Here is a 27,530-nt window from a genome sequence, read left to right on the forward strand (position 1 = left end):
GTTGCGACCTGATGGAGAACACGATGATACGAGACGGGACACAGATTAAGTTGTTGGATTTGGAGAACAATTGTCCCACTCAGGTTTAAATGAAATGGATAAATATGGTGCTACAAACCATTAGAATGACTTATATCGGAATGGATTCTTCGTGAAGTTTTCGGGAAAACAATGTCTAAATGGTCAAGAATTCACAAATATGCCCTGATGAAGTTCAGTTTAACTGAAGGAAATGCGCAGGCTGCAATGATGGCTGTGTTTTAAAGAAAAGAATATGGAATATTCTCAATAAAGAAAATAAGGAAAAAAACAGGAATGTTTGGACTTTTTTGTGGTTGCACCATCCGGTGGAGTATGTTTATGCTTCTGTCCTGTGTAGAACAGGCTGTGGTCTTTCATGATTGCTTCAAACCCAGGTTGAAAGCAGACTCAAGTCTACTGCAGCCAAAGGCTTTGGAAGGTAGGAGGGGGTGGGCGCACACTAGCTCACACTGCAGCACTCAGTTTGCCCCGATGCATCATAATAAATGCAGTGCATGATAACACTTTCTTTACTGTCAGGCTTTAGATTTTCACCCTTGTTGGTGCAGCCAGTGCTGTGTATCTCTACACACGCGTTTCAGGATAATTGTCCTTCTTCAGTACAGACCAACACTTTTTCTGGGGGTGCTGGAGATGCTGCCCAAAGTCTTCTCCGGTCTCAGTATCACTCGCTGGCTCTGGTCGATGCACCTGCGCCCAGCGAGTGGTACTGAGACCTGAGAAGACTTTGGGCAGCATCTCCAGCACCCCCAAAAAAAGTGTTGGTCTGTACTGAAGAAGGACAATTATCCTGAAACACATGTCTAGAGATACACAGCACTGGCTGCACCAACAAGGGTAAAAAACTTAAGCCTGACACCAACAAGTGTTATCACATGCACTGCATTTATTATGATGCATCGGGGCAAACTGAGTGCTGGAATGTGAGGCAGTGTGCGCCCACCCCCTCCGCCTTTGAGAGGTCTGAGCCTTTTACAAATACGCTCAAACTGAAAGTGACTGCCTGCTTGTCAAGAAGCCTTACTTGATGTTTGTGCAAACTCTAGAGCATGTGACGGTTACAGTAGAGAGCAAAGTACTAGCAATTCCTGTATTACCGGTTTGTAACGTGTTTTACACTGCTCTTTTGTAAGGAGCTCCTAAACCAGTCTCTGGGACTGACCCATCGACACACAACCAAATACATGTTGTGTGTTCTCTTTTTCTGTAGGATCCTAGAGACCTTTTAAAAAGAAACATGTATGGACGAGTGATTATATATATATATATATATATATATATATAATCTCTAAGGTAGTTCCTATTGATGACAGCACATTGTGGATGACACGAAAATCTGAGCAAAATACTCCGTTTTGTGATGGTATTGAGCTAGTGCTACAGTTTCTTTGCTGAGGGCAGATGGTTCTCAGTTTTTGAGCTCCTTACTGCAAATCATGCGTCACCTTCAGTCTTTCTTACGGATCACTAAATTCTACGGAGATAGGTGCAGAACAAATCAATATGTTGAGTGGTTTTGCCATATGCTACTTTATTCTTGAGAAGTCCGAGTAATAACTTAGAAAACATATTCTATTCGTCAGGCTATTTATAAAGTATTAGCATCCAACCTGAAGGTGGTTTTGTGGTGCTACAGAAAAATCCCAGTGCCGAGATAACGCATTACTATAGTGCTACCTGCTCTGGTCCAACAGCCAGGGTCTGACCCTTCATCGAAGTTCAAGAAAACTAGGCTCTGGATTAAACCGCAACGGGAGAAGGTTCATCCTACTACTTACACCTGTGCAGTGGCTTAAGATTTGGAACAGGCTGGGCAAACACCTTTGCTTCTGCTACGACTCTTGCTGAAGCATTTTGAATTTGCCGTCGCTGGTCATTGTACAGGGCGTTTTCCACTGTTTGTATAACTCAATCGCGTTAGTGGAATAGATGACATGTGCAAATAGAGAGATGCTCCATTTTGAAAGGAAGTTTGTTTTAACATAGCTTCCACCTGGCTAAAAACAGATATGAATGTAAGTGGTTGCATGATAAAAATGACCTGTTCAAAACTGCATAAAAGTTAATAAGCACTGGCAAAGCCAAAATGTTTCACCTACGTGACATCTATTGGCTTCTCCAATGTTTTTTAGACATGTTTTACAACAACGCATTCTGCTGTGGATCATGGATTAAATTGAAAAAAAAAGGAAAAGCGTGCTATGACATGGCCAGCGGTGACCGTGTCATAACCTTTTTATTTTTTGTTTAAAGCCATGCTGCACAGCAGCCCTTGGTAATGTGCAATATGTGTAAAAACAGCGCAGGAGGGCAAGCACCATGCCGAAGGTGCGTGGGAGAGGGCTTCAAGCAAAGTAGGAGGTGGGATTATGGACTGCAGCAGGCACACTTCTTATATTTTGAAACATCCAGCACCATAGAGCTAAACTGGGTTTACAACAACAACAACATTATCTACTCTAGCTGGCCCATTTCTGACGGTCTTGCTTGAAAGGAACTGAGAGTATAGCTTATGAGACGTGTTTGGTTGGCAATGCAAAAACAAAGTTTTAGAGGATGAGGGATAATGTTGGGTAACTACAACAGAACTGTACGAGGGATAAGAAACAAAATGGAAGCACAGAATCTAATTGAGAACTTTCAACCGCCAGCCATCTTGCCTCGTGGTGAGGCAGGGAGGCTAAACAGCAGGTAAACAATTGAATTAATTCAGTTTGTGGTTGTTTATTGAGCTGTTCCTGATCACAATGACCACAGCAGACCATCGTTTATGCTTGGATATCACTTTTTATTAGCATTTATTGCCCTCCTAAAAAAAAACAAATTTGAATTACCTATTTCACCTACACTTCCAACTGGCCTGCATTTTTTTTTTTTAAATTGTAGCCTAAAAAATACTACTTTAAGAAATATCAGCATTACGATGATTTAAGAAGGGTAATCATTTTTTTCTTTTTAGCAACCAATTACATTTCAGAGAGCAATATATTATGCATGGAATTAAGTGAGCAAATGCAGTTAAATAAAATATATCTTCAGGGCACAATGACTCCAAAGCCTTAATGGTGTTGCGCATCATCCTCCGCCGACAGACTAAGCACTGCGGTGACACATATATAATGGCATTTTTAAAAAAATCTTCAATTATCTCTGCTTAAGTCTTAAGAGTTACCACTTTATAACACAATATGTGAAAGAATTCTAATCATGTAAATGTGCAGACCTTTGAAGGCTCGTAAATCTGCTTTACTGAACGATTTGGGAATCTGACGTCAGCACTCATCAGTTTATTTGAGCATGAAATGGTTTCTACTCTCTTCTCCCTGGATGCTTGCTTCTCTCCCCCCCCCCTTCTCAAGAAGAAAAAGAAGCCAACTAGAAATGCAAAAGCAAAACCATACTGCCGGAAGAACAAACCATACCTCTGTAGGGGGGTAATGGGTGTATGCCAGACAATCTAGCCATTTTTGCCAGATGATCTGGTCAAGAAGAGCAAATTTAGGGAGAAGTCAGGATAACACCAGGCCATAGAACGTGTGAAACAATAACCCTCATTGCCCACTCATAATGGAGAAAATATTTCACATCCAAGCATAAGAATGCCTGGTCACTGGCTAAATTAATGCTCATTGATTGTTTAAGGAGATCTATCCCAGAAAAGGGCTAGCCGAAAGGGCATGTCTAGCAAACAGTCTGATAGAGTAACACCACCAAGAAAAAACATAAAAGAGGTTTTCCCACCTGCCTCAGTTACTAGTGTGGCAGGACCACAGAAAACACGCCGACCAAATGCTGAAGGGGTGGAGGTAGGGTCAAGGTGATTAAGTCAGCTTCTCTCAGTGCTGACAGTTGCTGAGGCAAAAACAGTAACCCATTTCAAAGGCGAGTTGCAAGGGCTCTGCTAGGCCGGTCACCTGCTCTGCGCCTACATAGATGCCAACATTAAAAAAAAAATCCTAGTACACTTTGGAGCACAGCGCTGCGGCAGATAGAAAGTTCTTGTTTGCGTACCTGTGTGTAATAAAGAGGAACAGTTTCTGCAACAATATTACCCAGGACAGTCTCCAACTTGCCGGGACTGTCCCTCCAAAAATGAGACAGTTGTCCACTATGCAACTCCGTGAGCTGGAACCTTCCTACAAGAGTCCGGGCCCCCCTGTACTAATAAATGACCACACAGACATAGTTGTATGATAACTAGAACTGGCCCAGGGCATATGCGCCCGGCCCCATTTATTGACAGGGTCACGTGACTAGTGACACCTTTGATGGATGGGTGTGGAGTGATGGTTGAAGCCAGCCCTTAGAGATTGGCTGATAAATACATTAACCAAGTAACACTAGATCAGTGAACAGCCAGCCACTACACTTCCCTCTTCAGTAACGCACCCCTGCGGTGATAAACCAGCCTTGCGCCTTTTTCTCTGGTGCAATTGTGTCCGGGAGCTGATGCATTCTTTGGCGTGGCAGACACAGGGCTAGAGAAAACCATGCTTCGTAGGGTGGGCTTCACAGGCGAGATGGAGTCCGGTGTTGACGATGCACCAGGACCGCTGGGTGATGCGATCAATCAACTGCACAACGCTCTGCAGTTTCTACTGTGTTCAGCATTCAAAGTTTTAATTTATCTAAAGCATGTCAGATGACTATTATTAAATGCTTCCTTGATGTGTTCAAACATTGGCTGTTAAAATCCAACATTAACTAGATTACAATATATATTTATTTAGGTGTGCATGGTAATAGACAGTCTGGAAAGCACGACCAACCGAGTATTTCAAATGCCAAAGGCTTATATTTGGAGAAAACATGAGGTTGGAACGAACTTGAAATGCAAGCAATCAATTCACTGCACTTACATGTGGAAGAGCACTAAATATTATGTGGCAAATCCAGATGCTTCACAATATGGATTTCACGCTGCATATCAGGAAGACCTTTCAGAACAAACAGAACCAGGCAGTAACCTTCCTGTTTTATACAGAGCCCTGCAGGTAAATCTGTACATCTCAGATTGATTTTCCTCAGCAGTCACGTTACCAGGTGTATCCTGAATTGACGGTCGTTTTATTGCTCACTTCTATAATCTCATAAGATTATTGGATCATGTTAAATATGTTTCAACTATTCACACTACTAATGCAAGTGTAAACCCATTTTCTTAGATTTTCTGAAATTTTATGTAGCTATAACTCTGGTTTCCATTGTAGGGTGAACCCTCAATGGAGTTCATCCTAGCTTTGCAGCCACCTTTCTGATTCCCAAATCAGGGGGTAAAGTCCAATGATTTAAATGATTACAGCCACACAGTTTATGAAAAGACAATATGTTTACAAGACGTGAACAAATAAATGATTCCAGAAGTAAAGGTTCATCCTAATTAATCCTTTAGTGTATAAACGTGCCATGGAGATGAGTGCCATCTTCAAATCCATCGAAGGTTCACATACAGATGTCCTGGAAAATGCATTACCCTGCATGATAGAAGAAGGAGGGCAGGTGACGATGGAGGAAAACTGACTCTTAGGGACTCTGGTTGAGAGCAGTGGGAGATATCAAGGGATAAGCTTCATGGGTGAACAAAATGAAATAGAGAAATGCTGTGAAATCTTTTAAAGATGGAAACGTAAATGTTCTTCAAGTGTTGGACACAGGTTGTCTATTCAATGAAGTACATGCAAGAAAGAGTTATGCACCCTGAAAAGAAATGTCAAAGATGAGGCCCGCAGAAAAAACAAGAAATAAAGCTCCCTGTAAAACGAATCCCATAGTAGGTAAACCTTCATCCACTGAAGGAGAAGATGCAACTCATGACATTCAACAAGGTGTGCGAAGTATAAAGAATCTTAGAGCATGAACCTTTCAGCATGATCATAGTTTAGCCAACTGCAGGGCTCCCAATATTACCCCTAACATACAAGTCATCTTCAACCCCAAAGAAATTGTCAGCTGAATCATTCTTCCCTCTCCTGCAAACACAGAGGGAGCACAATTCCTTTTGAGTTAAGAGCATTATTTCCTACTTCTTCTTCTTCTTTCTGGCCCTACAAATCGGGTGGCAGACCAACACAGTGCTTCCAGTTTGTTAAAAATGACATTCGTCCCTTGGACTCTTCAGAAAGAAGAACATTATCAGACAGTTTCTTGAAACTCTTTTCCTAACAATGCTCCATCAAAAGATAAAGTGGTCCTCAAACAGAAAATCTTTAGACTCGAGGAGCATATATTTTGGCAATAACTATTACTAGATCACGAAATAAGAGACTTATTTATTAAGATGATCAAAGTTTCAGACCAATGAAGTTTAGATGTAGCATATAACTAGTAAAGAAAGAAAACTAGAGCTAAAACCATCCATACAATTTTTCACCTAACGCTTTAGTCGAATGCAAAAAGTTTAAGATGTAGCAGATTCAACATCTAGCAACACCCTCGTCATTCAAAACTGAATGATCAATTGAGACCTTAAAGATGCCTACACAGCTATACCAATTAAGAAAAAACACCAAAGCTGACTGCAAGTCATATGGGTGAGAAAACGGTGTTCCATTTTCAGTCTTTTTTCCGTGTCATATAAATCGCAGTGTCAAGGAATGCAGTGTTGTTGTGAATAAAGGACATGAACATGTCTCAAGAAATTATCGTTCTGAAAACTTTATGTCCAAAAAGCAAAAAAAAGGCCTTTTCTTCTTGCCTGCAGAGGATAATTCATGAGACTTAAATGTATAGCATTTCCCTTTCTCTTAGTCAACAATACCTTTAAACAAGCATTTGCAATGCAATAGGTCTCGCAGTTGTGAGAGTTTGAGCTATTGGCATTGTAAATGGCAATGCCTTTTATTTACGTGTTGGTTTTTAAAACATAAATAAAAGGCATTGTTATTTACAATGCCAATAGCTTAAACTCTCGCAAATGCGAGACCTATTGCATTGCAAATGCTTGTTGCTACAACTGATGAGTTGGTTCCTCATAGGTTTTGTCTAGTATAATTTGGCCTTGCAGTACAGAATTGAAGTTTCTTGTGCAACAAAAGTGTCATTCGGGGCTTCCTATCTTAATTTCCTCCCTCTTGCTAACGATATGTGGTTGTTTGTTCCTATGTGAGAGCAGAGGTGCAACTAGAAGCTGTCTCAGCCCGGGCTAACACACACGACTGTGGTGGCTGAAGCCCTTTGAGCCCAATGGGCATTGCACGCCTGTGTGAGAGGCTGTTCCTATTGACATTTGTCTGTGGCATAGTGCGTTCCAGCCGAGCTTCTCTTTGTGGCATTTCTCAAGCATGTTTTATTCGCCCCTTTTTAGGTCTCGGCTAGCGATGGCTGCGCTTGCGCAGTCTCGCTCGCGAGAGATAATGACTTGGGAGAAGAGGGGCTTGAACCCGTCTCTCTTCTCCCCTGTTCTCCATTGGCTGGCCTAGTAAATGCTGGCCAGCCATTGGAGAAGAGGTCCCGTCACTCCAATCATGCCCCGTCCTTTTCGGATCGGGGGGCGTGTTTTTTGCGAAAAGTCTCAGGGAGGAGACAACAGCAAAACACGCCCCCAATCCGAAATGGACGCTGCGCCTCGGTGGTGTGCTTGCCTTTTGCTCTGCCTTGTTTTATGTATTGCTTTAAACTTCAAACAGTAGCGACTGCTTAGGCCGAATCCCGGGTTTTAATATTTATTCAGTGGAGTCCAGAGAAATCAAAACCTCCGTTGTCGTACGTAGAGGTCCGTTGCCATTTTCTTACGTAGAGGTCCGTTGCCATTTAAACCAATATAAATGTATTATTAAAAACTACTACAGTGGGACAGCGGTTACTCAGGTAATCGTTGGAAAGAATCAATGAAACTACATACCTCATAATTTTGTGGTGCTTTGATTGACAAATCTAGACGTGAGAGACAAGGGGGGAGGTTCAAGTCAGTGGTTTCTGTTGTCACCGTCTCTGATTGGTGAAGTACGCATGCTTCTCTATTTTTGATTGGTTAAACATCCAGCACACGTCACAATCCACTTGCAGACGTATAAGCAGCTGTTGCGGCCCAAGTCTTTGGAGAGAGTCGCGGTCTGAAGTAGAGATCGGAGCCGGAGTCATGGAGCTGCTTCCCAGCCGCGTAGGCCCTTTGCTACCCCTTCCGTCCGCCGAGTGCGCCGGTACGCCCAGTCTGCTGTGCAGAGACTCTGGGGGAGACCAGTATTTCCGGGCGAGGGAGCAGGTAAGATACCGGGGATGTTCGCTTAGCCGAGTTTCACGGGGAGGGGGTCAGCACCGCCCCACACCCCAGCTGGGCCCGAGAGTCAGTCCTTGTAGAGAGCCGAGGACTATTAGCGTACAGCGATTGGCCCCTCTACCACTACGCTCCCGCCCGAACTCACCTGGAACAGCACCCAGGCCAGGCCCCCAAGGTCTGGGCCGCCACCAACAGGGTTGCCAATTTCCGCATTTTGAAAACCGTGAATGGCTACTTAACACCTCCCGGGAGGATTCGCTTACCGTGGGCTGCCGCATTTTTTGTCTGCTACAAACTCTTGTGGTTTACGGCATGGTGCGTGTTAGTCTTACAAAGACACAGCCCCTCCGGGTCTGCCACCTACAGTACGGACCTGAACACGCATTTTACTAGTTTCAGATCGGTTTTACTCCGTGAAGCGGTGCAGGTGAGACTCAGTTTCATGTGATGTTACAAGCCTGTGCGTAGCGGTCTCTGCCTGCAGTGTGCCTGCTCTCCAGCGCCGCGGGGCTGTTTTCCTTGGCAGTGTCCGACTTCTCTGGGAACCCGAGTGACTGACTATTCACTTTGCAAAGGTCATTGTGCACCGAGAGTCATGTTTGTGCATGTGAAGATTACTGTCTCAGAGATGATTAAGTTTTATTTTGAGTTCAGCCACTTTAATTGTAATGAATTGTGTTTACTTGAGGAAAGCATTTCAACATGCATAATAAACGCCACTGTGATCGTTGCTGCCAGGCCGTGAATAGCACGTTAATTAATGTAGCTCACATCGTGATCCACCTCCCCAAAGGAAGGTTACCACCTGACTCCACAGCACTGCATATCCTGTCTCCTGTTGTAGGCTCATCAGGTGAGTTCTCGTATTGGCTCAGTGCAGGTAAACAGACTACATTTCCCAGCATGCATTAGTTTTCCTTCAAAGCTTGAGTCATGACTGGCTGTCCACGGTGCGTATGGTGGCCACCCTGCTACAGAAATAATTTTATCGAGAGAACACGGATACGTGTTTTTTGTGTAAGGAGTGTAACTGCAGAAAGTAACGCATGACCTTAACGTGGAGCTATAAATCCGCGCCCATCGGCGCAGCTCCTGCTCTTCCGTGTTGTGACAGAAAGCACTGAGGTTAACCAACCGCATACATTTACTCTGGAGAGAAGGCTTGTTTCTTCTTCTTCATCTGTTTCCTTTCTGTCACTTCACCGTCCCGGAGACCCCCTGGTCTCTCAAGCTCGACATTAACCTTTCAGGAACATCTGTTTCTCGAACAAGAAACATGGGGGCTGTGTTTCAGTGAAACTGACAAATCCCAGGAGCGTCATTCCCCATAGACCGCACTTTGACTTTTTGATCTGACAGAGCAGCACTCGGGCACGGTGTAGGAGGGCATCATGGCGTGGATTGGAGGTCAAGGGGCCAGAGCAGTGACATTGCTCTACTCTTTCTCAAAGTACTAATGCTTTTACTTCATTTGTTTTGCTGTATCTCTCTGTCCACTTTTAGATGGCCTTAATACTAAGCTCTCAAGTTTCACAAGTTTATGTGTGAGGACCTCATTCTTTTAATGCATTTTCTTTGAAATCTGGGACATTAGTCCTGGTTAATAATGGGTTAAACAGGACTAAAAATCCGAGCATGCAAAAAAAATGAACTAGATCTACTTGCACGTAGCACTGGGAAAATTAAGAGCTCTGTTAATAAAACTCAAACTTGTATACTATGCATTACTATTACGCCATTTCATAGCATTCACTTTACTGAAGTCGCAAGGATGGAAGGCTGAATTAGTCCTATATGCTCTGAGTGCAGTTCTCGTTGACCTTTTCCCCTGCTCTTAGATTATGAAATGCATGCATAGTTATTCTGTGCATGAAGAGAATATTGACTTTGGTAGAGTGAGCCTCTTGTAACTTGTACACTGCAATTGAGTGTTTCTGAGAACATAACAGGTGGATATAGAAAGGAGGGCCTGCAGCGACTGGAATCTCAGTATATTCAGAGATTAGATTCCAAGGAACTCTGGAGCTTCAATATTGATTAGGAGATGCACATTCATCTTTGATTGGTAATTACATTTTGTACCTCTGCTTGTTTTTAATGATCCAATTTTAAAGGTTACAATGAGTTTGTTTTGTATCTACAGGTGCATGGCGGGTGATCATATAGAGAAAAGTACTGATGAGAAAAGTGTCAATAACAATGCCGTTTCTTTAAATGTTTTAAAAACAAAAACATAGACAAAAATAATATCCTGAGCAATGCCAATAGCTCTAACTTTAACAATGCCGAGACCGTTGCATTGTAAATGCTTGTTCTACTAGAGACTGGGTGGCACCCCCCCATTGCTGAACACAATGCCAGGAGCAGGTGGAGTATCTTCTCCGAGATCTGCCTTTGAAGAGCTCTTACTTCCTTTTAGGGATGGGATGTTGGGGGGTAGGGGGAGGGGTCTTCCTATGGCTAAATCGCAGCCCCGTGGAAATTGACAGAGTCCATTTTGACTGGAAAAATGGAAGGCAGATGTTTTCAAGAGCCTCTCCCAAATTTATTGGAACAAATGATTCCCTTGGTGGCTAGCTCTACTTTTTCCTCTGGGTGTGGTGAATTGTTCAGGAAGTTCACTAAAACCTTCTAGTTGATTGGATGCAATCAGGTCCCATGAAGTAGCAGGCAAAACTGTATTACCGGACTAAGACTACATCATTAATTGTATCCACCCCTAGAGGTAGTACGCATCCATCCAGAACTATACTAACATACTTGGACCTCAGTATTATTCTGTCCAACCTCCCTCCTGCTGTGCAGGAGCAATGGTGGCATTGATATGCTAGGACCCTTGGTTTATCACGCTGCGGCATCAAGTCCTGAAGTATGGCACCAAGCAATGTCTGCAAGGAGGGTGGAGAGCACACAGACTTATTCCTCCTGCGGGTCTCAGTTCACGTGCTGTTTAATCAACCCGAGGTTTTCCTGTTTCTAAAAGGGGTGACTTCAATGGAACACTTACCCTCGTCCTTAAAAAGGAGAAACGTGTATGAAAAAATATGTTTGAGCTTTTCTAGGGAGACTGGTGTGCTGCAGTATCTTACCCTTGTCTCTGTCGTCGTTCGGTGGGCGTCGCCTGTGGTGGATGTGTGTTTTTGAGTAGGCCCAGGAATGAGCTGCACAATGTTAGTGTCCCTTTTAATGGGTCAGAAGCGCTAAAATGGTAGAAGGTAATGCAGGTGGAGCAATGAATATTTTTTTATCCATACCGTCCTATTAAAACCAATCAACTTCTAGTGAGTCTACATTACAGCCGCCTCTCTCTCTGATACACCTCCAGTTACATAAGCCAACACTCGCAGTGTCTTGTCACTCTCCTAGACCTGCTCTTAAGCGTCAAACCCATTTACTCATTTTAAATAATATATATTTTTTTTTTTTAAAACCTTTTTACAATTTCAGAGAAATACAAGTATGGGCCTACAACCAATAGGCCGGCCGCTAAAATGCAGTGTGACCCTAGGTACAACTGGAACATTCACGTCGATGAAGCCATAAAAGGGGGTCACTGGAGTGTAAATCCTTGCCGTCGGCCGCAGTTGCAGTCCATGAACAGACAAAGGTTTCATATTTTTAAGAAACGCAAAACAACAAACACACAAGGCAAGGAATTTTAGAACAGTAGCATGTGCCCATCGTATCGAGGGAGCAAACCAACCCGGGTAAACAGAGGGGGAGGGGGGCAAGGCCGAAAAAACCAAAGTCGCAAGTCGCAGGAGCATACAGGAATGCGCGGGCTAGGGCGACAGCGCGGCATCTATCTCACGCATCTGAGGCGGGGCACATATATCCCCGCGATAGGAGTTCCAAGGACCCCACACCTTACTCCACTTGCCAGGCTTGCCTCTCGCCACGTACACCGTTTTCTCTCTGAACATACACCAGTCCATGTGTTCTTTCCACTCGCTGACCGTGGGCGGCCTCTGGGAGCCCCACAATTGTGCAATGTCACGCTTCGCTACCATATAGCACAGAGTCACCCACTGCGTCAAATTGTAATCAGTAGGCTCCCAGACATTCAACAGACATCGCCGCGCCTCCGGCAACAAGGCCACATGCGTGACTTCTTCTAACACAGCATGCACTCTGCACCAAAACCGAGTCACCTCCGGACATTCCCACAGGATATGGAGGAAGCTCCCCAGTAGCCCACAGCCTCGCTTACACAACCCATCCACCGAATATCCCATACGCATCAAACCAGGCCCCGTGACGTACACTCTGTGGAGTATTTTAAGCTGGACGAACCGCAATCGGGCCGGGATAGCCACCTCTTTCGGGGAGGCCACCGCTGACACCCAATCCTCGTCGTCCAGCTCCAAACCGTCGGCAATCCAAGTCTCCCGCAATGAGGCCAGCAAACCCACCCGATCATTAATAAGCTTCTTGTAAATCAGCGAAATGGTGCTATCCGGCACATGGCCGTCCAAGACCCTGTCCTCAAACGGGGAATTCTCCGGAATAGCCGCCGCGTCCGGAAACACGGAGCACAGGGCATGATGAACCTGAGCATACCGATAGTATTCCCTATCATTCAACTGATATTCAGTTTTCAACATGTCGAACGTCTTGAATTTCCCTTTCGTCCAGAGATCCCCTACCGTGCTGATACCAATCGTATCCCACTTCTCAAAGCCTTTCATAGTATACAGATAGCCCAAGCGCTGAGATGTATACAGTGGTGTAGCCCGAGTCAAGCGATCCCTCCACCCCATCGCCGCATTTGCTGCATGCCACACCTGTACCGCGACCCGCGTCGGGCCCGTCAACCGCGCATCGAGGGACCCAGAGTATAATGCTCGATTATAGTCACCGCCCGGCAATAGCAATTTGTCCATCTCAAAAGCCGGGTTCAAAGCAGGGCCATACATCCCGTGATTGACGGCGGCCAACTGGGAGGCCCAGTAGTATCGCTTAATGTCCGGGAGGGCGACCCCCCCCCATCGTACCATGGCAGGGTTAGTTTGGCAAGAGCAATCCGCGGCCGCCCATCCCAAAACAATCGACGCTGGAGACACTCCACCTCCCGAAAATAACGGGCCGGCACCAGGTCCATGGTGTTCTGTAGGGCGTACAAAAAGCGTGGCAGCGACATCATTTTGAACAACGCTGCACGGCCAAGTGGCGAAAGCGGCAACCGCCGCCAACCCGCTACATCCGCCCTTAGGCGCTGGAGGGGGGGGGAGAAGATTCCGTTCGTAGCGGGCCACTGGGTCCAGTGTTATAAAAATACCCAAATAAGTGAATCCCGACGTCGCAATCTGGATAGGGCACCCCCGCGGAAGGGGGGGGGCCTCCCCGGAAAGAACGTACACACAGGACTTAGCCCAGTTGATGACCAATCCTGAGTTGCGACCGAAGGAGCTCAAAACGTCCACCAACACGATGAGCGATTTGCACGGCGATGCAAGATACAAAAGTATATCGTCCGCGTATAAGGAGACCCGGTCCTCGTATTCCGGCGTCCATCTAAGACCACGCATCGAGGGTTCCCATCGCAACCACTCCGCAAGGGGCTCCAAACAAAGCGCAAATAGGAGAGGCGACAGCGGACAACCCTGTCGGGTGCCCCTGCCCAAGATAAAGGGAGCCGATACCCGTCCGTTGACCACTACCTGTGCCAGCGGATTGTCATAGAGCAATTTCACCCGACCGATGAACCCCGGGCCAAAACCAAACTTCGCCAATGCTGCCCAGATGTATGGCCATTCCAGGGTATCAAACGCCATGGTAGCGTCCAAGGACACCAAGATGGCCGGCTCACGAAGGAATGGTGCGCGAGCAAGGACGCCATGCAACCGCCGCAGGTTCAAAGCGGTATTGCGATGGGGTATAAAGCCGGATTGATCCTGATGAACCAGGTCGCCCACAACCCGGATCAGACGATTGGCCAGTACCTTGGCGAGGATTTTAGGTTCCGAGTTTAACAAGGAGATGGGCCTGTAAGAAGCACATCGATCACGGGGCTTCCCCTCCTTATGGATAACAACAATGGTAGCGAGACGTTGGTCAGAGGGGAGAGAGCCTGCCGCCCTAGCCTCAAGGAACATGTCCCTGAGATAAGGCGCAATAACATCTGGGCGCAACTTGTATAATTCAATGGGGAGTCCGTTAGGACCCTTGGCCTTGCCCGATGCAATCGAGCGGATGGCCAAAGCAATCTCATCTGACGACAGGGCCGCATCCATCACTACTTTATCCTCATCGGACAAGGAGGGCAGAGCTACGTCCCGAAGCAGCAATCGAGAGTCTTCCTCCGAGCGTTCCGAGACCGGAGAGTAGACCCCGTGAAAATACTCCGCAAAGCAATCAACTATATCACCGGGGTCCGTCACACGTACACCGTCCACCCTCTCAACCTCCGGTACCACTCGACTTGCTCTCTCCTTCTTATCCAACCAAGCAATCAATTTCCCGGCCTTATCACCCATATCATACAAACGTCCCTGTTGCTCCCTGCTCACACTCCTAGCAGATTCAGTAACCAGCGCCTTGTAGTCGGCCTGCTTGAGCTCCAAGATATGCAATCTGTCATCCGTTACACCTTGCTCCAACTCACTCTCCAACTCAGTAATCTCATTTTCTAGCCGAACAACCTCCTGCGCAGCGCATTTTTTGGTAGAGGAAATGAGAGATAGGGCCTGTCCCCTGAGCACCGTTTTAAAGGCCTCCCAAAGGGAGATGGCGGAAGACACCGACCCCACGTTGTCCTTGAAGTAATGTTCCAGAGACTTGACCAAGTCTGCACGAATCGTGGGGTTCCGTAGGTACCAGGGGTTGATTGGCGCCACCCTCCCCTCCCCTCCGCCCCCAGGGCGATATCCAGGTGCAACAAAAGGGGGGAGTGATCTGAAATACCGCGTGCCAAGTGTCTCACCTCCCCGATCATCCCAGCTTGGGCCGCAGGAACTAGCATATAGTCAAGCCTCGAAAGACTACCATGGGCCCCAGAATGGAAGGTATACTGCGCCTGTCCAGGGTGTTTCAACCGCCAGCAATCTATCAGTCCCAGGGCATCCAGAAAACCCCCCAACCAGCTCTGGGCCCGAGGGAGGTCCCTAGGGGGGTATCGATCCTCAACTCCGGAAACAACAGCGTTAAAATCCCCCCCCCAGGACCACCTTCCCCCCGGGAGCCCTAGCAGCAGACGTCCCAAATCAGCATAGGTGGCCGTCTGCAGGCCCGGCGGGACGTAGACCGTGACCAGCGTAATCAATCTACCCTCCCCACCAGCGCAGCGTAGCGCCCTCTGTCGTCGTGGATCACCTCATCCACCACTAAAGGGAGAGAGGTCCTGACCAAAATGCCCACTCCCCTCGAGCCAGAAGTGAAGCCAGAATGGGCCAGAAGGCGATACCCTCGTCTGTTCATGGCATGGAAAGAGTTCCCTATGAGGTGTGTCTCCTGCAGGAACACAATGTCTGGCGAGATACGTTTCAGAAACTGCAGGACTACCCCCCGCTTTATCCTGTCCCCCAGCCCATTCACATTCCAGGAAAGAAGTTTCAGCCCCCTACCCCCCATCCCTCCCAGCACAGAACATCCCCCTCCCGGGTGGCACAATCATAGTAGAACAGCATACAGCATAAAATATTATCCCGCCTTGTGAAACAAACAAACAATCCCCAACCCCGTCCCATCAACCCCAACAAAACTCCCCCCTCCCTGCACCCCTGCGTGAGCCCAAACAGCCCCCCCAACCTGCAGTGTGCCTGTCGCCCCATTATAAAATTCACTACAAGAAGGACAAAAAAAGAACCCCAGAAGGAGGAAAGGGCCCCAGCAAGCCCCCCGCAACCTCCAAACACCACGGGGCAAAGTGTCAACAACTGGAGTCCAGTGCAGCCACAGGCGCAAAACGTTACCAAAGCAGTCCAGCGCCAGAATCACAGTTCCATTCCTACTCCGGCGAACCTTCTCCGCTCTCCGTCATCCGCCCCTCCGGCTCCCGACTCTTGGGCAGGGCATCCAGCCACTCTCCCACCGCCTCCGGCCGGTCGAAGAAGTGTGAGCGACCATCTAGCTCGACTCGCAGCCTAGCCGGGAAGAGCATCGCATACTTAATGTCCATGTCTCTCAAGCGCCGTTTGATGGCCGAGAAACCCATCCGTTGCCTTTGAACCGCTTGCGTAAAGTCTGGGTAAAAGCTAACATTAGAGTTCTCAAAGCGTAATGGCCCCGCCACCCTCGACGCCTGCAGGATAGCGTCTCTATCCCGAAAATTAAAAAGTCGGGCAATGATCGGCCGCGGGGGGGCACCCACCTTAGGCGCACCCCCTGGAACCCTGTGGGCCCGTTCCACGGCGAAGAATTTGCTCAGCCCTTTGGGTGCTAGATGAGTCACCACTAGATCCTCCACAAAGAGGTCCACAGCAGATTCCTCCGATCGTTCGGGCACGCCGATAATGCGGACGTTGTTCCGCCTGGCCCTGCCTTCAGAGTCCTCGAGGCGACGCTCGGTCAGATCGCTTGCGAGCTGCAACCTCCGCACCGTCGTCTGCAAGGCGGCCACATCCACCGTTAGGCTCGACGTCGCTTGGGCCAACGAGTCGACCCGGTCGTTGGTTTTCGACAGGTCTGCCCTGACCAAGGTGACATCGATCAGCACCGAGTCCAACTTGATGGCCAGAGTATCCAGTTGCTGGTTCACGGTCACCTTCATCTCCTCGATGGCCCCCATGACATCCAGCAGAGTCAATTCGGGTGATGCGCCCAAGGCCTCCTTGGGCGGCTCAGGTGATTTACGTGATCCACTAGGGGATCCCTTTGGCTGAGCATAGCGGTCCATATTGTTGGCCTGAGAATAGGCTCCCCTCCGGGTAGATTTGGGTTTTAGCTTGTCGCCATCCACTCTTGCCGTCATCGTTGGCGATCAGCAAGGTCAGCACCCTCCAGCACCCGGAGGAAGGCCCGGGGATCCGGGCCGCTAGCCGATGTCCAGGCTTGGCACTCCGCACTCGATGCAGCTCTCCCGATGTCTCCTCAACAGTTTCAGTCGGTCAACTCGAAACCGAAAGTGAAAGTACGAGTTCCAGGGCAGGCCCAGCCTGGCATGCCGCTGTTGTTCACTTTGCAGCCGGGCACCTCACCAACCCGAGTCCGGGATCAAAGCCGGAGAAGGCCGCAAACTTCAGGTCGCCAAAAAACCAGGTTCCCGGAGTCCAATTTCGATTTGGAAAACGAGTGGCACCTTAGCGTAAGATCATAGACAAAAGCCAGTCGAAAAGATCAGGATTATGACAGGATAGACGTGGGAGGTTGCGGAGGCCCTCGGGAGCCACAAGCCTACGCGGCCATCTTGGTTGCGCGCTAGGCTCCTCCTCCATTTTAAATAATATTTAATGATTGTCTATAAGGGTGGAATCATGATGGGCCTAGTTTTTTTCAATTATACACAAACGCACACAAATATGTCTTCTAATAATGATTAGCTTTTAAGCCTTTTGATTTTATGCTCTCACCCTTACCTCCAAAGCTTATTCTAGATGACACTTCAACTTTAAGCCCCTCAGGAGATTCGCAGCCTCTAAAGAAATAAACCTAAAACTGTGCTGCAGTCCAGGTCCTATTCGGAGTCAGACACTGGGGCTTTATGAGCGGCACCTAGAATGCAACGATGAAAATGCAAATCACAGCCAACATAAACCGGTCACCATGTCTGCTCTAGGTTATCCTCTGTGGACGATATCTTTAATATTTATTAAAAGGAGCGCAAGAACCCAGGTGCAATATAAGGGTGCACTGTGTATGCAGGCGATAATTTATCAGACAGTCTTTCATAACGTCTCCGAGCCAGATGACTAAATCAAAGGAGAAAATGTGCATGCAAGGTAACGGTAATTTGGCAGCAGATGTTACTCCGGCTGCCCGTCTTCGGCATAGCTGTGTGCAATTGACAGGATGCTGCCTAACAGCCAGAGTTGACGACTCTGGAGCTGGGGAACTAGGTTCGAGCCTCGGCGTTGGCTCAACATCCTGTGATTCTGGGCAAATCAATTCATCTCCCGAAGCCTACCAAAAATAACTGTGTTCTTGTGTAACTAACATGAGTGGTGCTCCTGTAACGCGCTCCAATACCTTCGGTTCGAGTTCACGCTATATAAATCTGCAGGCAAAAAAGAAATACTGCTCAGTGATCTCAAACAACCAATTGTAGGGTCTTGTTAATGCTGTCATGAAGTTTTTATTTTGCAATCTACTTTCCAATTCACTGCACACTCGCAAATGGAAGTGCCTGTATTTTTGTGTACAATTTTCACAACTTCTGTTTGAAAATGGCGGTAACATGAAAAACAATCCGGGAAAGTTTGTGGAGCAACCAGATGTCATGGAAGAGTATTTTCATTAAATATACATAAAGGTGGGCCCCGTGCTTAAATAAAGCGCAACGCAACTTCATGAGTGATTAAACAAAGAAAGCGAACGTGGGGAGTAAAGAAAGTGAACGCGCGCTATGCGCACGTTCTGCTAAGACGCTGTCATTACACGCGTACAACATACGCGTGCATATGTCCTGTCCGGGCGCATGCACATGCCCTGTCCGGGCAGGCACGCCGAAGGAAGACAGGGAGGGAACCAAACATGCTTCCCTCCCAATAGAAATCACGGATTTGGCGGGCACGCCAAGACGCGTGGGTGGAGCTTCCACCCTCACTTCGCAAGCCAAAGTGACGACAATAGATCTCGCCAGGAGCAAGCAGCGCATGCGCTGCGTCGCTAGGCGAGACCTAAAAAAACACTTCACTGGTCATTCAGGCAGTGAAAATGATGTAGCAGAAAACACATTGGCTAACTTGTCATCAGCAGAAGGAAACAACTTTCAGTGGAGTGATGCTGCAGCTAACTTGTCTAATGTACAAAACATTTTCATATTGGGAAACTAGACTGTAAGAACAATAAATATGAGCTCAACACTTTGCAGGGGTGCTACAGGGCCATTCCCGACATGGACAGGTATAGAACACAAATGCAGTCACCTTTCTGCATAACGACAGTGCAGCCAGCTTTTAATATTCTAACACAGTTAATTGTGTGTGCTCGCTGGGTTGCAGACAACTTTTACTTGTATCTGTTAAGTCTGATAAATAAGGAAACTGGCAAAGCAGCAAATACCCATCATGCATGATAGGAGGCCCCTGGGAAGCTGAGTGCACGGATCAGGACGACCATCTTCTTTATATGACACCCTGGAGGAAGATTTTGTCATAATTAAAGTGCAGAAAATGGCTGGACCCTGACGGTCGAATAGGAAAACAAATAAACGTCTTAAGTATGCAAGATATTCTATTGTTATAGGTCGTAAAATTTTATTTGAAGGCAATTACATTATACATGCAAACTAACACACGGCTGTTTTCCAGACACTTCGCCATTTTATTGAGACACATTATTATTAATTTTTAAACAAGCACTGGAAAAGCCTATAGGTCTTGTCTATACAAGACCTTTTGGTTTTGGCAATATGTTTTTGCCAAGTTGTATACCACTGTGGATGCTATTCAGCATGGCTTAGAGTTAGTGGTGTGGAGTGTCCTAGAGTGGAGTGGGGGGGAAGAGTAGAGTGTCACAGACTGGATTTATTGGAGTAAAGTGTCGTAGAGTTGAGGGGAGTAGAGTTCAGTGGTACAGTGTGTCATGGAGTTTCGAGGAGTGGAGTAGAGTGGAATGGGGTAGAGTGGAGTGGCGTAGATTGGAGCGGCGTAGATTGGAGCGGCGTAGATTGGCCTGGAATAGGGCGGAGTGGGTTGGAGGAGACTGAGGTGTTAGGGTGGATTGGACTGGTATGGATTGGATTACGGTTAAGTGGGTTGGATTGATTGGAGTGGGTGGACTGAATGGGGTGGATTGAAATGGATTGAGGTGGATTGGAATGGGGTGAATCACACTGTTTTGGTGTAGGTGGATTGGAGTGATAGGACTTGGGTGGGGTGGATTTAGGTGGTTGGGATTAGAGTAGGGTGGTTTGGAGTAGGGTGGGTTAGACTGGACTGGGTTAGGTGTATTGTATCGGAGTAGGGTGGATTGGGCTGGATTGGAGTGGGCTGGAGTGGGGTGGGGTGGGTGGGGTGGGTGGACTGGAGTGGGATAGGGTGGGTGGACTGGAGTGGGTTGGGATGGGTGGATTGGATTGAATGGGGTGGTGTGGGATGAACTGGGGTGGATTGGATTGTGGTAGACTGGGTTGGAGTGTGGTGGGGTAGATTGGAAAGAGGTCGATTGGAGTGGGTGGACTGGATGGGGTGCATTAAACTGGAGTTGGGTGGTTTGAAATGGGGTGGGGTGGATGGGAGTGAGGTGGTGTGGATTAGAATGGGTTGGACTGGATTGGATTTGGGAGTTGGATTGGGTTGGGTTGGAATGGATTGCATTGAGGTGGATTGTATTGGAGTGAGGTGAGGTGGGTTGGGCTGGACTGGGGTGGGGTGGGGTGGACTGGAGTGGGTTGGACTGGAGTGGGGTGTGGTGGAAAGGGGTGGAATGGAGTGAAATGGAGTGGGGTGAATTGGAGTGGGGTGGACTGGATTGGCATCGGTGGGGTGGACTGGAGTTGAGTAGACAGGATTGCAGTGGGGTGGATTGGAGTGAGGTGGACTGGGTGGGATGGACGAGGGTGAACCGGTTTGGGGTGGGGTGAGGTGGAGTGGACTCGATTGGATTGGAGTGGGGTGGATTGGAGTGGGGTAGATTGGAGTTGGCTGGATTGGAGAGGATTAATGCGGAGTGGATTTTGGAGGGGGTAGATTGGATTAGGATGGAGTAGATTGGAGTAGGGCGGATTGTTTTAGATTGGAGTGGGGCAGACTGCTTTGGAGTGAAGCAGATTATAGTGGGGCACATTTTTTTGGATTGTAGTGGGGCACATTGTTTTGGATTGGTGTGGGGCAGATTGTTTTAGTGGAGTGAGGCAGATTAGCGTGGGGTATATTGGATTGGCTGGATTGGTGTGGGGAGGATTGAACTGCAGTCGGTGGATTGTGGTGGATTGGCGTGGGGTGAATTAGGATGCAGGGGCTGGATTGGGGAGGTGGAGTAGATTGTAGTAGGGCAGATTATTTTGGATTGAAGTGGGGCAAATAGGAGTGGGGAAGATTGTTTTGGATTGGAGTGGGGTGGACTGGAGAGGGGCCAATTGTTTTGGATTAGAGTGGGGCAGATTGGAGGGGGCAGATTGGAGAGGGGCAGATTGACTTGGATTGGAGTGGGGCGGATTGGAGTGGTGCAGAGTAGATTGGCATAGAGTGCAGTGGTTTTGGGTAGAGTGCAGTGGCGTAGAGTAGGGTGGCGCAGGGTGGAGTAGAGCGGTATAGAGTAGGGTGGCGTAGAGTACAATGGCATAGAGTGGGGTGGGCACATTGGAGCAGTGCAGGGTAGAGTAGAGTGGCGTACAGTGCAGCGGCGGAGAGTAGATTGTTTCAGAGTAAATTGAAGTGGCAGAGTGGAGTCATGCAGAGTAGAGTGGAGAGGTGGGGGTAGAGTGCAGAGGTGTGCAGTGGCATAGAGTAGAGTTGCATAGAGTAGAGTGGTTTAGAGTGCAGTGGTCCAAAGTAGGTTAGAGTGGCATAGAGTGCAGTGGCATGGAGTATAGTAGAGCGGCATGGGTGCCCCGGTGTATTCCCAGAAGGGGATAAATCAGCAGTTCGCCGGATACTACGCTGGGTTATACGATAGCACCATGGAGGGGGAGCCTGAGGGCCTCGCGGACTTCTTGCTGGAGGCCCGCCTACCTCGCCTGGACCCGGAGATTGGGAAAGAACTTGGCGGTGCCATATCGCTGGGTGAAATTCGGGCGGCGATTAGACATATGGCGCGCCGGAAAACCCCGGGGGCGGATGGGTTGCCTGTCGAGTTCTATGCGGCGTTTCCGGATCTGTTGGCCCCGCAGCTGCAGGCTCTCTACAGCGAAGCTTGGCGACGTGGGTGCTTACCCGCCTCTGCTCGGGAGGCGATTGTGATACCCTTATTAAAACCCGGAGGGAAGGCCGACGCGCGCACGGCATATCGGCCGCTCTCCATGTTGACGGTGGACTATAAGATATTGAGTAAGGTACTGGCGTCGCGCCTCTTGGGTCATATGGCAGCCTTAGTCCACCCGGATCAGGCGGGCTTTATTCCTCGACGCAGCACGGCCACTTCCGTGAGAAGGTTACTGCGAGTGATGGAACTGGACCGGGAGGTCTTCCCGGAGGCCTGTACGCTGTCGGTCGACATAGAAAAGGCCTTCGATAGTGTGGAATGGCCTTATTTGTATCGAGTGTTGCGGGAGTTCGGTTTGGGGGAGGACTTTGTGCGCTGGACCACGTTGCTTTATAGCGAGGCTACAGCCCGGGTGAAGACGGGGGTCACAATATCGGCCTCCTACCATGTCCGGAGGGGGACGAGACAGGGGTGTTCCCTCTCCCCCTTGCTGTTCGCGCTGGCCATCGAACCATTGGCGGCTCATGCCCGACGAGGGGGTGCGTATGTAGGGGTGTCCTTGCGGGAGGATATGCATTATATCTCCCTCTATGCGGACGATCTACTGATGTTCTTGGAGGACGCGGCGGGTGCACTGGAGGGAGCGGTTGCCCTTTTGGAGGTGTTTGGTCGGCTGTCTGGGCTTAAGGTCAATTGGCGTAAAACATGTTTGTTCCCGCTGTCGCGAGGGGGACAGCCCCCGCAGGCGTTGGGCCATATCCGCTGGGAAGGCAGCTGTCTCCGCTATCTGGGGGTTAACATCTACCATACCCAGGCTGATTTGATGGAAGGGAATGTGGGTAGAGCGCTTCGAGGCCTAAGGAGTAGTATGGGATTTTGGAAAACGCTCCCGCTCTCGTGTGCTGGGAGGGTGGCGCTGCTGAAAATGGTGGCGCTGCCGCGGCTCCTTTACTATTTTCGTACCCTTCCAATATGGATCCCAGCGTCGTTTTTTGCGAGGCTGCGGGTACTCACCACGAGTTTCATTTGGGGTTCGGGAAGGCGTCGAGTGGCGCTGACCACCTTGCGGCGGCCGCGGGTGGAGGGGGGCTTGGCGGCTCCGGATTTCGAATGGTACTATCTGGCGGCCCAGCTCCAGTGGCTCACGCAGGCGGTGGCCAGGGAGTACAGGGGCCCGGAAGGCCCCCAGGGCAGACTAATCCCGCGCCACGTGCTGGCCTTTATAGTCCTTCACCAGAGGTTGGACCTCGCCCAGCTTACCATGGAAGAACGTACCCTCCGGTTATGCTGGAACAGATGCCAGAGAAAGGCCGCCATCGTTCACCCCTATGCCCCTGAGATCCCCCTGGGGATGTGTACGGCGTTCCCGCATGGAGGAGACTGGTCGGGATTGGCGGTCTGGGAGGAAATGGGGGTCCAGATGGTAGGGGACTTATTTCGAGAGGGAGTACTGCTGCCTTTTCAAGACTTGCAGGACTCTTATGGGCTTCCGCGGGGAGACTTCCTGCTTCATGCAGCCTTGGTGGCGAGCCTCCAGAGGCATTGGAACGTGGGGCTGTCGGAGCCCCCGACTGCCGCGGGTTGCCAATATGTAGTGATGGCGGCGGGGACGGCCAAGGCCATCACATGCCTTTATCGCAGGCTGTCGACGGAGAGCCTCCTCCCACTGGGCGCCTTGAGGGAAAAGTGGGAGGCGGACCTGGGGAAAGAGATCCCTGAGTCTACATGGTCCACGCTGGTGCGGAGGGCATGGAAGGGGACGAGGAATGCCAGGTTCCAGCTAGTCCAGTTTTTTACATTACACAGAGCGTACCTGACACCGGCTAAGGTGCTACAATATTTCGGGGGAGCGCACTCTCAGTGCCCGCGGTGCGGGGTGGACGGTGCAGACTTTCGACACATGTTTTGGGCCTGTAGGCAGTTGGGGGACTACTGGGAAGCGGTGGTGGAGTGCTTGAACCGGGTCACGGATCGCTCCATTGGTCCGGAGATGGGGACCTGCTTGCTGCTTTGGTTCCCCCACACCCGTCGCACGAAGGTCACAAGCAAATTTTATGATCTAGGGCTGATAATGGCCAAGAGGGAATTGACACTGCACTGGAAATCCCGGGGGGGACCCAGTTTCCTGCGTTGGAGATCAGCCCTGGAACGTTGGGCGGGGGCTGAGGGCACGCTCCGGGTGCAACTGGCCCTCCGGCGAGATGACGAAAAAGCGCTAGCGACAGCCCGGGCATGGGAAGCGTTGGTGGTAGAACTCCAGGGGCTGATGTCCGAGTCGGGGGAGGAAGGGAGTGGGTCTGATGAGGAAGTGGTAGTGGGGAGTGGGGGAGTAGTTGAGGCGAATGGCGGGCCCAGACCGCCTACACTTTGGGTTGGGCTAGTGGGAAGGTCCTGTAGATGTAGGGAGAGGGGGGGCCCCTGTATTGCATAGACCAAGGGGAGGGGACGCATTGAGAGTGGGACCGGGGTAGCAGATGGGGGCACACTGACAGAGGGTGGGGGAGGGGGGGGGGAAGGGGCCGGGTGGGACGGTTGAGTGGAAATGCTGGTATATGTGGGGTATTTCCTGAATGGGCGGGGATTGAGAGTTGATTGTTGTATTGATGTGTTGGAAAACAATAAAAAATGTTGCAACAAAAAAAAAAAAATAGTAGAGCGGCATAGAGTTGAGTGGTGCAGAGTAGAGTGCAGTGGCATAGAGTGCCGTGACGCAGAGTAGAGCGCCATAGAGTGCAGTGGGGTAGAGTGAAGTGGCATAGAGTGAATTGGCATAGAGTGCCGAGACAAAGAGTAAAGTGGTGTAGAATAGAGAGTTGTAGAGTACAGTGGTGGAGCGTAGAATAGAGTGGGGTAGAGTGTAGTGACGTAGAGCATAATGGTGTAGAGTGGCATAAAGTGCAGTGGTGCAGAGGACATTGGTTTTGAGTATAGTCGTTGAGTGGCGTAGAGTGGTGCAGCATAGATTGGAGTGGCATGGCACAGAGGGGGGTGGCGCTGTGTGGATTAAAGTGGTGCAGAGTACAGTAGAGTGGATTAGAGTGCAGTGGCGTAGAATGAAGTGGCACAGAGTAGATTATTTCAAAGTAGAATTTAGTGGCCTAGAGTGGATTGGTGCAAAGTAGTGGCTTAGAGTGCACTGGTGTAGAGTGCAGTGGTACAGAGTAGATTAAAGTGGCATAGAGTGCAGTGATGCAGAGTAGAGTGGTGTAGAGTTCAGTGGCAGAGAGTGCAGTGGTGTACAGTGCATTGTAGAGTGTAGAGTGCACCTGCATAGAGTGGTGTAGAGTAAAGCGATCCAGAGTACAGTGGCCCAGAGTAGAATAGAGTGGCGAAGAGTGCACTGACAGAGCGCAATGATGTACAGTGGCATAACAAGCAGTGGCTTACAGTAGACTGTTGCATGGTAGAGTATGGTGGCATAGAGTGCAGTGGTACAAAGTAGTTGGCTTAGAGCGCACTGCTGTAGAGCGCATTGGTTGTGAGTAAAGTGGTGCAGTGGCACAGAGTGCAGTGACATAGAGTGGAGTGTAGTGGGCTAGAGTAGAGTGGTGCAGAGTGCAAGGGCACATAGTAGATTGTTTCAGAGTAAACTGAATTGGCCTAGAGTGGTGTGGTGCAGGATACAGTATAGTGGCGTAGAGTGGAGTGGTACAAGAATAGCATGAATTGGCATAGAGTGGAGTGGAATAGAATGTAGTGTTGCAGAGTAGCATACAGTAGAGTGGCGTGGAGCAGAGTAGCATGGATTGGCCTAAACTGGAGTGGTGTGCAGTGGCGAAGAGTTCAGTGGTGCATAGTAGAGTGTGGTAGAGTGCATTGGCATAGAGTGGTGCAAAGTAGACAGGCGTAGAGTGCAGTCTCAAAGTGCAGTGGTGCACAGTAGATTAGAGTGGAGTAGAGTGCAGTCTTATAGAGTGATGTAGAGTATATTGATGCAGAGTAGTGTGCCATAGAGTGGCATAGCATAGATTGCAGTGACAGAGTGCTGTGGAGCAGAGTATTGTGGTGTAGAGTGCAGTGGTGCAGAGTAGAATGGCATAGAGTGCATTGCTTTTGAGTAGAGTTGCGTAGAGTGCAATGGTTAGAGTGGGGCAGAGTGGAGTGGTGCAGCGTAGATTGTAGTAACACAAAAATGGAGTAGGGCAGAATGCAGTTGGGCAGAGTGCAGTGACGAGAGTAGTGGCGTAGAGTAGATTGTATCAGAGTATAATAAAGTGGCGTAGAGTGAAGTGGTGCATGGTAGAGTGCTGTGGTGCAGGGTAGAGCGCAGTGGCGTAGAGTGCAGAGGCGTAGTGGTATAGTGTGCAGTGGTTCAGAGTAGCTTAGAGTAGATTGGCATAGAGTGCACTGGCTTAGAGTGGAGTGGTAGAGAGCAGAGTGCATTGACAGAGTGCAATGGCATAGAGTGGAGTGTTGAAGAGTAAAGGGGCATAGAGTGGAGTGGCGTACAGTGGAGTGGTGAAGAGTAGAGTAGAATGGCCTAAACTGGCGTTGTGTATAGTTCACGGCAGAGTAGTGTGTGGTATAGTTAATTGGTACAGAGGAGAGTGGTGCAGAGTAGAGATACATAGAGTGAAGTGGCATAGAGTTGAGTTTTGCAGAGTGTAGTGACGCAGTGTGGAGTGGCGTAGAGTGAAGTGGCATAGTGTGGAGTGGTGCAGAGTAGAGTGCAGTGGCATGGAATGGTGCAGAGTAGAGTGGGGTAAAGTTGAGTATGCATGGTGTGGTAGTGCACTGCCATTACAGACAACATATCTTCATTTGAAATGGCCATTTCATATGCACAGACATACAGTTTTACTGATAAAAGTATACAGTGCACACACAAAAAATACACGGTGTATTGATTTGTTTTGATCGTATTAAAATATTTATTTCCACCACACTTCAGAATTACCAAAAAACATGCTTCATTTGTGATTCCTAATTCGGATATATATTCTGAAAGATAATTTACTCACATTTAAATTTTGTTCTTGCCAAAAAAAAAACATCGTAAAGACTTCCTCCAACACGCCCCAAGTGGCCAGCATGATTGTCAAATAAATACTCTCATTTTGAAGTCAGAGAAGGAAAAGTAAACACCAAGCTCCATCAGAAGCCAGAGCCTGACATTTGGCCTCTGTCTTTGAATGCACAGTAAATTTGACAAGATAAGAATAAGATCTAAAGGCCTGTTTACAGAAAGTGAGTACTTGTGGAAGAATACAGTAAGTAAGGTATGGGCCACGGAAGGGACAAACTCCATCTGGACAACCTAAAACAAATGAAGCCAGCAAATGCAAAGCAAGCAAATTTGAGTTACAAACCACAA

At 48.7% G+C, this 27,530-nt stretch overlaps 2 protein-coding genes across 9 annotated transcripts in view; one reads left to right on the plus strand and one right to left on the minus strand.

Annotated features, from left to right (window-relative positions):
• TULP4 (TUB like protein 4) overlaps positions 1 to 27,530 on the minus strand; it is a 787,154-nt gene that overhangs the window by 375,370 nt on the left and 384,254 nt on the right. The window lies entirely within an intron of this gene.
• The window catches only part of LOC146821219 (uncharacterized), a 119,891-nt gene continuing 100,439 nt past the window's right edge, over positions 8,079 to 27,530 (plus strand). For 4 of the 7 annotated variants that reach the window (XR_014963132.1, XR_014963134.1, XR_014963136.1 and 1 more), the window contains exon 1: positions 8,094 to 8,242. Coding sequence is in view for 1 of the 7 variants with exons in the window: in XM_085612153.1 (XP_085468279.1) it covers positions 8,120 to 8,242 (123 nt within the window). In the remaining 6 variants the exon portion in view is untranslated. Of the gene's footprint in view, positions 8,243 to 27,530 lie in introns of all 7 variants that reach the window. The other 3 variants (XR_014963131.1, XR_014963133.1, XM_085612153.1) reach the window with 2 other exon arrangements.

Source organism: Triturus cristatus, chromosome 6, assembly GCF_964204655.1.
Source record: "Triturus cristatus chromosome 6, aTriCri1.1, whole genome shotgun sequence".
In the NCBI taxonomy this organism is placed as follows: Eukaryota; Metazoa; Chordata; class Amphibia; order Caudata; family Salamandridae; genus Triturus; species Triturus cristatus.